This window comes from Apodemus sylvaticus, chromosome 23 (assembly GCF_947179515.1).
Source record: "Apodemus sylvaticus chromosome 23, mApoSyl1.1, whole genome shotgun sequence".
NCBI lineage: Eukaryota > Metazoa > Chordata > Mammalia > Rodentia > Muridae > Apodemus > Apodemus sylvaticus.
The window spans coordinates 37,223,745-37,238,792 of NC_067494.1; the positions used below are offsets into that span (position 1 = coordinate 37,223,745).

Sequence of the window (15,048 nt, forward strand, 5' to 3'; positions counted from 1 at the left end):
CTTAAATACTCTTTTTGTCTATTAAAATTCTCATAGAGGAGGCTGGGGAGATGGAACAGTTGGCAAAGTATCTGCCACGCTAGCACAAGGACTTGAGTGAGTTCAGTCTCTAGCATTTATGTGAGAGCCAAGCATTGTCACCTTAGTTCTATGGGGGTGGGGTGGGTGGAGATTATCATGCCCCCTTGTTTTTGACAAACAGACTAGCTAATCAGGCAGGAGCCCTTATCTCAAAAGATACGGTAGAGAATGTTAGAGAAGGACAGTTAATGTCAATATTTGGCTTCCACATGTGCACATGTATATAAAATCAGATGTGGACTCTCATGCACGTGCACCATAACCCCCAAATTTTCATACATGTATATATTCACATAAGTACACTGAGAATTCTCATCTAGGTTCTTGTCTCCAACTTACTAATCCTCTCTGTTGCCTAAGACAATTTCCTTTTAATTTTTATCACATCTACCTTTTCTCGGAGACTGTCTTAGTCTAAGGTTTACGAGGTTCACCCCCTGCATTTGTATAAACTGCTAATTTTGTCCAAGTTGTGAGCTTGGAAGTACAATAGGTAGTTCACAGGGAGGAACAAGAGCACACAGCTCTCTAAAGGAGTCCGGTGACTCTGCTTGATACCCACAGGTTAGCAATGGCAGCTTAGTCGGAGATGCTCTTTTAAAGTGCGTAGTTGTTACTAAAACAACTTGTAACTGGTCCAGCAAGAGTAAGAATATAGTGAATAACATGTCCCTTTATCACTCTTCAAGGCACAGGGAACATTGAAGAAGAGAGGGTATAAAAATAAGGAAATCAAAGGAAAGGTAGTGTGTTCTAAGGTGTGGCATCATTATTACATTCTTAAACTCTAGAATCTGAGATTACCTGCACAAAACCTGGCCAAGACTGGACCTGTGAACATTCATTTTAGATCAGGAAAGCATCACAGAACTTCTCTGAGGATTTAGAGGAGAGTCAGGGAGTGGCTCACAAGGCTGAAAAAAACCTTTGTGAGAATCTGTACAGGGTAGCGATTATAGCGGATGGGACACATTTTTTGCCATCATTGTAACCACTCTTAACATGTCTATGCTTGTATAAGCAGCCCCAATACACACACACACACACAAGTAAAAGATAAAAACAGGTACTGCGCAGCCAGGCGTGGTGGTGCACACCTGTAATCCCAGCACTTGGGAGGCAGAGGCAGGCGAATTTCTGAATTCGAGGCCAGCCTGGTCTACAGAGTGAGTTCCAGGATAGCCAGGGCTACACAGAGAAACCCTGTCTTAAAAAAACCAAATCCAAAAAAAAAAAACAAAAAAATATATAAATACATATACATATATATACATACATATCTACATATATGTGTGTGTGTATACACACACACACACACACACACAAAGTCAATACTTAAAAAGCTGACAATGCAGTTTGTTAGAATAACTTGTCTGTTTTCTCTACTGGACCAGAACAAATCACAAGAGTTCAGAAAATGAATCCCTATGGTATCCATTGTGAGCTCACTACTACTGCTTGCAAACATTAGTGGAGAGTGCTGTCTAACTGTAACCCATCTCACCTCTCAGGCACCTACCAAAGGAGAGTGAAACTATGTCTATATGAAGACCTGTGTACACATGTGCCGTAAGAGAGCAGGATTTGAAGCTGCAAACTATTTCTTCAGTATGAGAATTAATTTGTACTAACAATGGAGAATGAAAGAGTGTAAAGGGTTAAGGAAAAACTCCCATACTCCTTTGTTTACCCCTTAATTAGGGTTTCTATCACAAAGGTGCCTGTCTCTCTACAAAGGGGAGGAGGTTTTTCACCTGGAGAAAGCATAGAGAATCTATATGGTTTTTATCTCTTTCCTTTACTATCCCTTGTGACACAGCTATTTTTCTCTTCCCACTTTCTGAAATTCACAATTCATTGATGGCAATGCCCTGTAAGCCAGAATTTTTGTTGCTGTTATTTTTGAGACAGGATTTCTCTGTGCAGCCCTGTCTGTCCTGGAACTCACTCTGTAGACCAGGCGTGTGCCACCACCACCCAGAATTTTAAGACTGATTTGATAAGTCCTTTTCATCGGCTGGGTATCTCCCATGTGAAGAAACAGATCTGTAATATAACTTCAATTTTTGTCCTAATCTTTCTCATTATTGGGGACCCAGGCAATCAAAACCAAGATACTTAGAAACAACCGTTTTCCATCCATACGGTAGTATTATGCAAAAGTGGCGAAACGCTGGAACATTTAAGACCGTAATATGAGATCTGAAAGTCTGAGTGGCGTCATGTCTGAAATAGGACATTTATAGCACGTTCTGCCCAAGGAACAGAGGCCGTTGCAGAAGGCGTAGACGAGCCATTGGAGGGCTGATGAGGGAAGCATTTTCAAGACCTGACAGAGAAGCAGCACATGTGAACTCACTGCAGCTCTGGCAGCACATACAAACCTCGTGTGAGGTCACGCCAGACAAAAATCCCAGCACAGTGGCAGGGAGGATGGGTGACTTGGGGTGGGCACAAAGTCCCACCCTAGCTAAGGAACTATTGGCAATTGACAGCTCCTAGAGGAAGGAAAGAAGAGCCTGTTTTAAGAGTGTAACCTCTGGTAGACAGACTATGTTTCAGGGCAGGCTCACAAGAAATTGGGCAGAACAAATCTGACTCCATGGATTAAAAACAGTATTGGGAAGTTGGGAAGAATCTTGGAGCAGCTTGGGTAAGAATGGTGAGTGTGATCAAAATTAAGTATAGGAAATTCTCAAAGGATTAATGAAATTATCAAAAAGTACTATTAAAGATAGTAAGACAATACAAAATTCTGAAACTGTTAAGAGTTCAAGATATGGATTTAGATTAAGTACTTTGAGTTTGAGGGCAGCCTGGCCTATTGAGTGAGCTCCAGACCAGCCAAGGCTACACAGAGGACCCTTGTCTCAAAAACAAACAAACAAACAAAAAGAATACAAAGAATCAATGAAATGAGGAAAAAAAAAGATAATCCTTATCCAACCTAACTAAAAGGCAGAGAGAGAATATCTAAATCAAAGTCAGAAATGACAAAGAGGACATAACAGACACTGGGAAAATCCAAAGAATTATCAGGTCTTACTTTAAAACTCTGTACCCCACAAAATTGGAAAATCTAAAAGAAAATGACAGATACCATTTACCAAAATCAAATCAAGATCAAATAAACAATTAAATAGACCTATAGTCCCAAGGAAGTGGAAGTAGTTATCAGGTATCTCAAAACCACACCTTCTCTTTCTCAGAGCTGAAGGGGAAAGGGAATAAGTAGCTAAAGAAAGGGGATTGGGAGGACGTGGGGGGTGGTGGTGGTGGTGCTGTGATCCAGGTGTAAAATGAATAAAAGGAAAAAAAACCCTCCCAGCCCAAACAAATCAAACAAATCCAAACCCAAACATTCCAGGGCCAGGTGGCTTTAGTGTAGAATTCTAACAGACTTTCAAAAAAGAGATAACACCAATACTTTTCAAATTATTCCACAAATTGAAAGAGAAGGAACATTGCTGAATTCATTTAAGAGGCCATATTTATGCTGATACCCAAAACATACAAATATTCAACAAAATAAAGGGAATGATGGAACACGTTTCCTTATGAACATAGATGCAAAAATATTCCAAAAACTTGTAAACTGAATCTAAGCATATATCAAGAAGACAATCCACTATGGCCAATTAGGCTTCATCCCAGTGATGCAGGGATAATTCACCATACCAAAAAAAAAAAAAAAAATCAGTCAACGGAATACACCATGTAAACAAACTGAAAGAAAAAGACCGCATGATGCACATAATGATTGAACTAGGTGATGAAAAGATCTTTGACGACATTTAACACTACTTCATAATAAGTCTTGGAGGCAACCGTAACACAATGGACATATCTAAACATAATAAAGTCAGTTTACAATATGTCAATAGTCAACATTAAAATGAGAGAAACTCAAAATTATTCTACTAAAATCAGCAATAAGACATGGCCATCCACCCTGTCCATATCTACTCCATATAGCACTTGAAGATCTAGCTAGAGCAATAAGACAACTGAAAGAGATCACAGGGCTATGAATTAGAAGAGACCAGGTATTTGCACATGATATGGTAACTTAGGTGGCACCACAATTATACTGGAGAACTCTTAAGCTTATTCAACACCTTTAATGAAATGGCTGGATACAAGATTAACAAAACAAAACAAAAATTTGGTAGGCCTCCTTTATACAAAGGACAAACATACTGAGAAAGAAATCGGGAAAACAACACCCTTCATAATAACTACAAACAACATTTACTTTGTGGTAACTCTAACCAAGCAAATGAAAGGCTTGTTTGGCAAAAATTTCAAGTCTTTGAAGAAAGAAATTGATGAAGGCATCAGAGGATGAAAAAGATTTGCCATGTGCACAAATCAGTAAAACATGAGCTATCCCGCCAAAAGTAATGTACAGATTCAACACAGTGTCCATCAACGTTCCAATACAATTCTTTATATGTCTTGAAAGGACAATACTCAACTTTATATGGAAAACCAAAAATCTCAGGACAGCTAAAACAATCCTATACAATATAAGAATTTCTAGATATTACCATCCCTGATTTCAAGCTGTCCTAACAGGGCTATAGTAATAAAAACCACATGGTATGGGCGTAAAAACAGACACTGTAATCTATGCAGTTGAAAACCCAGACATAAGTCCACACATCTGTGAAGACCCAATTTTTGATGAAGTCAGAACACAATGGAAAAAAACAAAGCATCTTCCATAAATAGTGCTGGTCTAATTGGATGTCTGTATGTAGAAGAATGCAAACAAACCCACATTTCTCACCCTGCTTAAAACTCATGTCCAAGGGGCTTGAGAGATGGCTCAGTGATTAAGAGTACTAACTGCTCTTCCAGAGGTCCTGAGTTCAATTCCCAGCAACCACATGATGACTCACAACCATTTGTAATGGGAGCTGATGCCCTCTTCCAGTGTGTCTAAAAGAGAAACAGTGTACTCACATACATAAAAACAAAGCAAAAAATCCTCATGACCAAGTGGATCAAAGACATCAAAATTAAACCAGACACTTTGAACCCAACAAAAGACAAAGTAGAGAACAGCCTTGAGGGTATCAACATAGGAGACAACAAAACAACTGATAGCACAGGAACTTTTTTTTTTTTTACCAACCCCACATATGACAGAGAGCTAATATGCAAAGTACATGACTCAAACTAACCAGCAACAAACCAAATAATCCAATTTAAATGGAGTACAGATCTAAACAGAGAATTCTCAATAGAGGTATTTCCAGTGGCCAAGAAACACTTAAACCAATGTTCACCATCATTAGCCACCAGAGAAATGCAAATCAAAACTACTTTGAGATCCTATCTTACACTTGTCAGAATGGCTAAGATCAATCACACAAGTGACAGCTCATGTTGAGGAGGACGTGGAGCAAGGGGAGCACTCCACTCTTACTGGTGGGAGTGCAAACTTGTGCAACCAGTATGGAGATCAATGAGGTGGTTCATCATAAAATTGGGAGTATTTCAACTTCAAGACGCAGCTGTATCACTTGCTCCTGGACTTATACCCAGAGGACATGCCATCCTACCACAAGATACTTATTCAACTATGTTCATTGTGGCTTTATTCATAACAGCCAAAAACTGGAAACAACCTAGATGTTCCTTAACCAAGGAACGGATAAAGAAAATGTGGTATATTTACACATGGTGTGTTACTCAGCTATTAAAAAGAGGACATTCCTGTCTCAGAAAGATAAACATAATATGTCATCACTTATAAGTGGATATGAGCTGTCAAGGAAGATCACACTACAACCTACAGACCCAGAGAAACTAAGTAGTAACAAGGAGGGCTCTAGGCATGACACACAGATCTTTCTGGGAAGGGGAGAGAGATTTTCAGGTGTCCTGTTGGTGGGTGGTTGGATAGGGATGGGAAGGAATCAGAACAAGGGGGGAGGGGCAGAGGGAAAAGTACTGGGAAGGATGACTGGAATTAGGGGACATTTAGGAGGCTGTGTAGAAACCTACTGCAGCAGAAACGCCATGGAATCTGTGAGTGTCACTATAATGAGGACTCCTAGTGAGAGAGGGTACAGAGCCTGAACTGGCCATCTCTGGTAACCTGGGTGGGCTCCCAGTTGTGGGACCAGGACACCAACCCAGCCCCAAAACCTCTATCCCACACCTGTTCTACCAGCAAGGTGTGCTGAGGCATTGGTGCCTCAGAGATTGTGGGAATGGCCAACCCATCATTGGTCTAATATGAGGGCCACGCCATGAGGAGTCCATGCCCGGCACTACCTGGATGGTCAGGAACCAGAAGCTGAATGCCTCAGAGACCTAGGAAAAGACTATGTGGACTGCTGCCTATTCGCAGGGGAGGGCAGGTACAAGGAAAGGGGAGAGCTTGAGCTTGCGATCAGGCAGTGGAAAAGGAAGGAGGGCTGACAATTTTAGAGACAGGACAGAAGGACAGAGAAGAGAAGGGAAGGACAGAAGGACAGAGAAGAGAAGGGAAGGAGAGGAAGAGAGAAGATGGAACCTATAGGAGAGGAAGAGGCGCCAGAACCACACAGTCCTGGGGGCCATAAGTCCTAGAGACTTCTTAAATAGATAATTAAATAATAATTAGGGTATGTCTGCCCCATCTAGGGGTGTAGCTTGTTTTTGTTTATATCAATTGAGTTTTCAGTTCATTGTGCGGGCGTTTTGTGGGTGGAGACTTTACTAATATAAATCTGACTGATAAACTAAAAGCCTCTAGAATTTTGATTTTACCAGGGCTGGGAAGGTGTGCAGAATCCTCAGCAAGAGAACTGGGTACCGTTGCTGCATGGGCTTAGCCATGGAGACAGCAAGGTCGCCGGAGCCAGAGAGTAGCCGACGATAGCACGGGAGGGATGCTGCCTTTTTTTTTTTTTAATTTCCCCCAACAAGACTAAACACGACTGATGAACCCCTGCTCCCCACAAAAAAAAGTAAATAAAATTATTCCCAAAATAATAGATTAGTGCCTAGCTCAACTGACATCAACATCCTCTGGCTCTTGATGTGAATGGATGCAGAGACCCACAACCAAAGGCAGAGTTTGGGGAACCCCTTGGAAAAGGGGAAGAATTGTAGGAGCCTGGGGTCAAGGACACCTGGAGAACATGGGCCACAGAACCATCTAAGTAGGCCTCATAGGGGCTCACGGAGACTGAAGCAACACTCAGAGCCTGCAGGGGTCTGCACTAGGTCCTCTGCGTACATGCTGTGGTTGTTTACTTTGCGGTGTTTGTGGAATCTGAGGGAAAGCAGAACTAGGGAGGAGCTGGGCTGAGTGTGGGGAGGGGATGCTGCAGTCGGGAATGTATTGTAGGAGAGAAGAATGAAAGATATAAAAATGAATAATTGTTTGATTTTTGAATTGTGAGATACTAAAAAATAATAAAAAAAAAGATTATGAACTAGAGGAGAGGAGAGGGAGAGGGGGAGAGTGAAAGGAAAATGGAGGGGTTTGAAAGAGATGGGTGGACTGGTATGATGTAGGATCAATGCTCATTAGGACATTATCGAAATAAAATGGTAGAAGCAGCAGGAGAAAGATTGTAGTTTTCAGAAGTATGGAAGGGGGAGGTGGGCTTTGCTTAGCTTACGGTAACAGTGAACATTGTGAAACTTACCCGGCCTCTCAGCTCCTTGAACGAAATCGTGGAATATAAGTGTCATGCTCGAGGGTCGCCCTGAAAGAGAGACAGCTTTCATCTGCCACTGTGTGAGTCTGTGATCTGGAGAGGCCGGGGCTCAGAGAGGGCACAAGCTCAGTCAAGGAGCCCAGCATTTCAGACCTAGATCATGGAAAGAGAAGTTTAAGGAGACACTGGACATATAAATGAGCCCGTTATCGGCTCCTCACTTTAGAATGAGGCTTCCTTTCTGGTAAGGGAATTCCAACAGAGCTTAGGTTGCATTCATATGTTGCTTAGCAAGAGAAATTGCTTTGGAGAAATGCACTGCTAGGTTGTTTTGTGGTATCAGGGATGCCACAAATACTCTTCCTTGAGTCTTGGAGGTGCAAGCTGTAAGGGGAGGCTCTGAGACTAAGGCCTAGTTCCCTAATTGGTTCTTGGTTTGTCAATAAAGAAGGCCGGGAGCCAAATGCTGGTGGAAGGTACAGGTGGGGACTTCTGGGTCCCAAGAGGAAGAAGAGCCACAGGGAAATAGAAGGTTTTTCTGCCTGGCCTTGGAGAAAAAGGGACATAGCAATCATGTAAGGCCCTGGGGAGAGCTACAGGCTATAGCTTATTGATCTTTGGTCTAGGTCAAATTTTGTCCAGTGAATGGTCATGGACATCAATCAGGCTTACGGGTAAGTGCTGAGACTAAACGGCTATTGACAGATGCTTAGCCTTAAATGGACATTCGTGGTCACTTCTTCCAAGGTTCAGGGAATATTGCAGAAGAGGGGACAGAAAAGCTTGTAAGACCCAGAGGGGAGGAGAATGCTGTGCTCCAGGCAATGGCAAGGCTGCTGTACCCTTGAACTCTTAGCGTATGTGGTTAACTGCATAAGATTGGGCCCATCAGGACCCCGTCCAAAGGATAGATATTGCACCTACTGCTAAGACGCCGATGTTTCTGTAAACAGACCCTCATCTACGCTCCTTTAAGCAATGCTAGTTCAACTTACCAGTTAAGTGCCTAAACCTGCAGAGACTTGATGTGCCAAGGTTGGGGGATGCCCAGGTGGTGGGCCACACTCTCAGAGAAGGGGAGGGAGAATGGGGAGAGGGACTTTGTGAGGGTGATAGTGAGTGGGATGTAAAAATAACAAAACAAAGATGCAACCTTGAGAGGTTTTGAGAGGATACCCACTCTCCAGTAGACAGTTCTAAACCCCTATTCAGACAGTAAGATGACTCAAAGGATTTTTTTTTTAAAGGCATATATATATGAAGTTCAGAGTGCACTGTAAAGCTTGCAGACTGGAGTCTAGCACAGCTGTCCTCTGAGAGGCTCTACCCAGCAGGTGACTCAGACAAATGCAGACACCCACAGCCAGACAGTAGATGGAGCGTGGAGACTCTTATGGAAGAATGGAAGGAAGGATTGCAGCCCCTAAGGGGATAGGAACTCCACAGCAAGACCAACAGAGTCAGGTAACCTGGACCCTTGCGGTTCTTGGAGACCAACTCACAAAACGAAGAGCAAACACAAGCTGGACCTAGGCCTCCCTGCATGCATGTAGCAGAGAGAGGGGCAGCTTGGTCTTCATGCGAGTCCCAAACAACTGGACCTGAGGCTATCCCAAAAGCTGTTGTCGGTCTGTGGGATATGTTCTTCTAGTTGGGCTGCCTTGTCTGGCTTCAGTAGGAGAGGAAGCACTTAGCCTTGCAGAGACTTGGGAGTGCTAGGAATTGGAGATTCCCAGGGAACCCCCCACCACCAACAACCACTCAAAAGAGAAGGGGAGGAGGAAGGGGTTGCGTGGGAGGGGGGCAGTGAGTGGGATGTAAATGAATTAAGTAAAAAGAAATGGATAAAAAATGTCGGAGTGGATAATGGAGGGCGTATAAACTGCAGGGCATGGAATGAGGGTGGATACAATCAAAATGCATTATACACATGAAGTTTTTAAATACAAAGAACAAAGAAAAAGAAAACGGAAAGGCAGGCCCCAGTCCACCTCCCTTGATAAGGAACAGCTTACTTCTCCCGCCTTATATATACCTGCCGATTCCTACTAGATATTACCTTGCAGCAGCTTATCTTATCAGTACCCAGGCTCGACAGGCCAGACCTTAGGGACCGTCTTTTCATGTCCTTTGGTGTTTTAACACAGAATCGTATTTTTTTTAAAAAGGAATCCTAAGGTATTCAAATTTCCCATGAATAAAAATTATCCACACAGAACTTACTTCGTTTAGTAGTAGCCTTTGACTTTACCGTAGGTATTTTTGATGCTGCGTCTGAAAAAGAAAAAAAAAAAATAGAAGAAATTTGCAAGTTTTCCCAGATGCATTCCAAACGCCTTTCTCTCTGGCTTGACCCTTCTGTGGGTAATACCTTGCTTTCTGAATGTATAGGAGGCTTGTCCCACAGGAGGGAGCTCTTGCCTGGTTCTGTGATCGCAGTTTCTAGGAAAGGGATGTGTATGGTGGTTTGAATGGGAATGACCCCTGCCTGTATACTCAATGAATTGAACCTTTGGCTCCCAGTTGGTGGACTGTTTAGAAAGGATTAGGAGGTGTGGTCTATTTGGAGAAGGTGTGTCACTGGGGCGTGGGTTTTGAGGTTTCAAAATAGGCAGACCTATCAGAATTACACCAGACTTCTCATCAGAAATGATGAAAGCTAGAAGATCCTGGGCAGACCTCATTCAGACCCTAAGAGAACACAAATGCCAGCCCAGACTACTATACCCAGCAAAACTCTCAATCATCATAGATGGAGAAACCAAGATATTCCATGATAAAACCAAATTTACACACTGTCCACAAATCTAGCCCTACAAAGGATAATTAACAGAAAATGCCAACAAAGGAGGGAAACTATATCCTAGAAAGAGCAAGAAAGTAATCTTCCAACAAACCCAAAAGAAGATAGCCAGACAAACATAAAAATAACAGGAAGCAACAATCACTATTCCTTAATATCTCTTAACAATGGACCAACTCCCAATAAAAAGACATAGACTAATGAAATATTTTCCATGTAAATCTTCAATTTTATTAGAAAATGTTTGTAATTCCTTTTTAAATTAATTTAGTAACGTTTATGTCCACCATTTTATTTGCATTATTTTCATGATAATCTTCAATTTTAATATGTCTTTCTATATATTTCCTCTATTTTATCAGAAATGTTTTCAATGTAAACCTTTGATTTTATCACAAATGTTTCTAATTTCATCTTCAATTAATTTAGAAAGAACTTTTAGATCTACCATTTCATATGTAAAAATTTCCATGAAATAGTCAATTTTAAGGTGTTTGTCTATAAATTTCTTGAATTTTACCAGAAATATTTTTCATGTAAATCTTCAATTTTATCTGAAAATGTTTATAATTCCACCTTCAATCAATTTAGGATTATCTTTATGCCTATCATTTTATCTGTAAAATTTCCATGATAATCTTCAATTCTAACATGTTTTTCTACATTTTTCTACAATTTTATCAGAAATATTTTCCACGTAAATCTTCAATTCTATAAAATGTTTCTATTCCATATTTCAATTAATTTAGGAATGTTTTACATGTCTACCACTTTACTCTTTAATTCTCCATGAAAACTGTCACTTTTAACACGTTTATCTGAAATATTTTCCATGTAAATCTTTAATTTTATCATAAAGTGTTTTTACTTCCCTTTTAAATAAGAATACTTTTTTTTTTTAAATAAAAGAGGCAGTTTTAAAAAAAAATCGGCATCAGGCCCAGTCTTGCTCTTTCTCCACCTCCATCTTGTAGATAAGCTGTAAGTTCTCAGTTTCCACACCTAGGTGAAGCCCTACATTAATAAATTATTTATCTCCAATTACATATTCTACATGTCATTGTATCTAAAGCTCTTTTTAGGACATCTCCATGAGTAAGCATCAAACGAAGGGTCTCTGTTCCAGGAACTTTCACTTCCTCGTAGCCATCTGACCTTGTCTACAGCCATTTGAAAGTTACAAATTGAGGGGGGGGCCTGTCCATTTGATGGGTACGGCAATTTGGAAGTAGCACAAGGGGACTGGAGATGCTGCTAAAGATGCCAGAACAAAGTCACAGGATGCTCTAGTGGTATTGGTAGCACCATGCACCTTAGGTTCTTCGGCAGACTCTTCCATTGGCCTAGAGCTCAACAGCAAGTGGCAAGGCTGCAGGCCTAAAGGATGGTAGAGGCATCCATTTGTAAGAGAGCATGGAATGTATATATGTAGATATTTACACGCCACTTAGTGAAGGAAATCTAAGTTAGGATTGAAAACAAAACGGAAAGTAACTTATCATCATAATATATAAAGCTTTGAGGTCCTGGTCTGGAGAGATGACTCAGCAGTTCAGAGCACATACACTCTTCCACAGAACCTGAATTCAGTCCCCAGCATGCTGGGTACCTTGTTACTACTGCCTGTACCTTGAGCTTCAATGGATCTTACCTCTTGCTTCTGACCTCTGCAGATACCTGCACACACATGATATTCATTCACAGACACATGCACACGCGCACACACGCGCAGATGCGCATGTACACACACAAATCTAAAACTGAGTCTCGAGAAACAGAAAATAAAAACAGGGTCATGAATAAATCGTACATAAGCAGCGTCAGTTTAAGGGCACCATGAGAAAGAGCTCTTGGTGGTTACCTCATACCCTAACAGACCTTGGAATGGGGGAAAAACCCAGACAGATATTCCTCAAACTTAGTGAAGTTCTAGCATTTGTGCTCTGAATAGCTCTGCGATGCTCAATGCTAATTCTCCACTTGCTTTAAAAACTGTTTCCTATTTGGGGGGTGGGGGGGGTGAAAGAAGAAATACATATACATAGGGATCAACTGTGCCTGTGTCTGTGTGCACACGTGTGTCTGTGTGCACACGTGTGTCTGTGTGCACACGTGTGTCTGTGTGCACACGTGTGTCTGTGTGCACACGTGTGTCTGTGTGCACACGTGTGTCTGTGTGCACACGTGTGTCTGTGTGCATGCACACATGTGTGCGTACATGTGTGTGTGCGTGTGTATGTGTATGCATATGTGTGTATGCATATGCATGTGTGTGTGTGTGTATAGGCAAAAAAAAAAAACAACCTTGAGGGGTCATTATTCAGGCACTATACACCTTAATTTCTAAGGCAGAATATCCCATTGGCTAGGAGCTCAGCAGTGATTAGGCGAGGCCTGACTGTCCAGGGGCCCTCCTCTCTCCACAACCTCTCTAGTGTTGGGATTCCGTGTGTGTAATGCTTGGCTTTTAAAAATGGTATGACTCTGAGGATCAGAGTCAGGTATGCATGTTTTCGTGACAAGCACTTATCTCCTCCTCGGTCTTTTTTTATTTTTGAGGCATCGACTAACTTACCATATAGCCTAGGCTGGTCTACAACTCAAAGCCATCCTCTGGCCTCAGCCTCCCTAGCAGCAGATTCACAGGTGCCACCCATCATGCCTGGCATCGCTACAGAGCCAAAACCCTTAAAGCCAGCCCCTCTTTTCTAGGGCACAGCAGGAAACAGTCTCTGCTCACCTTCGACTTGCTTCCTTACTAACTCAGATAGGTCCACACGGTTTATTGCCTCCAAGATCTGGAAGGTGATTCTCATGACCCAGTCACTGGGGCAGTAGTGTAGGAGAATTTCTGCTAACTGAGCTCCGTTGGCCAGGTCCACCATCTGCTTGTTGGTCTGTTTCATGGTGTCTGGCAGAGGACAGCTCCATAATGTACTCTTGAAATCGTTCAACTCCATCTTGCTCAGCTTCTTCAGCACATCTTTTAGGTTGAAACCCAACTGATCAGAATAGTCCATCTTGACCCACAGGTGAGATCTGAGCCTCCAGCTCGAGAGAACTGTGGGAAGAAAGAGACAGCTTCCTTCAACTCGAATCCTGGTGACCCCTGGGCCACAGCAGGCGATCAGCACATTCTCTTGCGCCTCTAACAGCAAATTCCTCCCCCCTCAAAGGGGGAAGGGGGCACCATTTGGGATGTAAATAAAATAGTTCAAGAATGAAATTATGTAAGTGGCTCCAAAAGGAGCAAATTCCTGATAACGGTTAAGGTCTCATGGAATTGCATTCCTTCACTTAAGGGGTTAATCTTGGTCCCACTGAAAACATGCAAGACTCTCAAGCCACATGAAAAACCTACAGGGCCATGTCTCCTGTGCCTTGGAGACCACCGATTACTTTCAAGTTCAATGTATAAATACGCTAATAAAATTTATGTTGAGCTGGGCAGTGATGGTACACATCTTTAAAATCCCAGCATTCTGGAGGCAGAGGCAGGCAGAGTTTTGAGTTCGAGGCCAACCTGGTCTACAGAGTGAGTTCCAGGACAGCCAGGGCCACATAGAGAAACCCTGTCTCAACCCCCTCCCCCAAAAAAGGTGTAGTTTTCAATAACAATCCGATACAAAGTTACCTTACTCTGTTTATGCAGTAAGACAGAGTTTTGAATCTGAATGAGGCGAATGTATGTATGAATGTTTGCAGACAAAACAATAGAAGGAATTCTAATTGAGAACAGAGACAAAACAGATCATATACTTTTATGGGATTACTTTTCTTATAAAGCCCAAGACTCTCAAGACCAATCCCCTATCACAGGCATTACATAGTAGCAATATTAAGAATTTGGGTTGAAAAATCTGGACTTTTATTACTGACCCAGGAGAGGGGTAAAGTTTTACAGACGATCTATGTGGATTTTCAATCCTGTTTATGTAGGAGAGAGTATGGTTGTGTCCATTGTTAAGCCTCTGCTGATGGCCTCAGGGTGTCCATCCTTATGTCAGGTTCATTAAATTGTTCACATTATAGGCACACATCTGTGCCTTGTGCTACTCCATTGTCCTCCTCCACTCTCCCGAGAAGTAACTATCGAAATTGTCTCTATTCATGTTGGATAATGTGACTGAATACACATGGAAGCTGAAATATTATAATCAAAGTGCTGAAGATGGCAATGACATCAAGTAGGGTTTGTTTGGTTTTTTTTTTGGCAAGAACATTTCAAATATTTATTAGTTTTTAAAAGTTGAAAATACATTGCCCATAAAATATATTCTGATGAGTGTTTCTCCATTCCTAACTCCTCCCAGATTCTTCTTATATCTTCACCCACCCAAATGCACATCCTTCCTTTCTCTTTCATTAGAAAACAAGCATCTAAAAATAAAATAAGATAGGGCAGGAGAGATGGCTCCGCAGGTAAGAGCACTGACTGCTCTTGCAGGGGACCCGAGTTCAATTCCCAGCAACCACATGGTGGCTCACAGACATCTGTAA

The 15,048-nt window shown here is 41.9% G+C and overlaps 1 protein-coding gene across 3 annotated transcripts in view; it reads right to left on the minus strand.

The window, feature by feature from the left end:
* Nlrp2 (NLR family pyrin domain containing 2) overlaps positions 1 to 15,048 on the minus strand; it is a 58,884-nt gene that overhangs the window by 26,080 nt on the left and 17,756 nt on the right. For all 3 annotated transcript variants that reach the window (XM_052169856.1, XM_052169855.1, XM_052169857.1), the window contains exons 2-4: positions 13,289 to 13,609; positions 9,969 to 10,019; positions 7,734 to 7,793 (exon numbers count right to left, since the gene is read on the minus strand). In XM_052169856.1, the coding sequence (XP_052025816.1) occupies positions 7,734 to 7,793; positions 9,969 to 10,019; positions 13,289 to 13,568 (391 nt within the window). In that variant the 5' untranslated portion in view covers positions 13,569 to 13,609. The remainder of the gene's footprint in view (positions 1 to 7,733; positions 7,794 to 9,968; positions 10,020 to 13,288; positions 13,610 to 15,048) is intronic.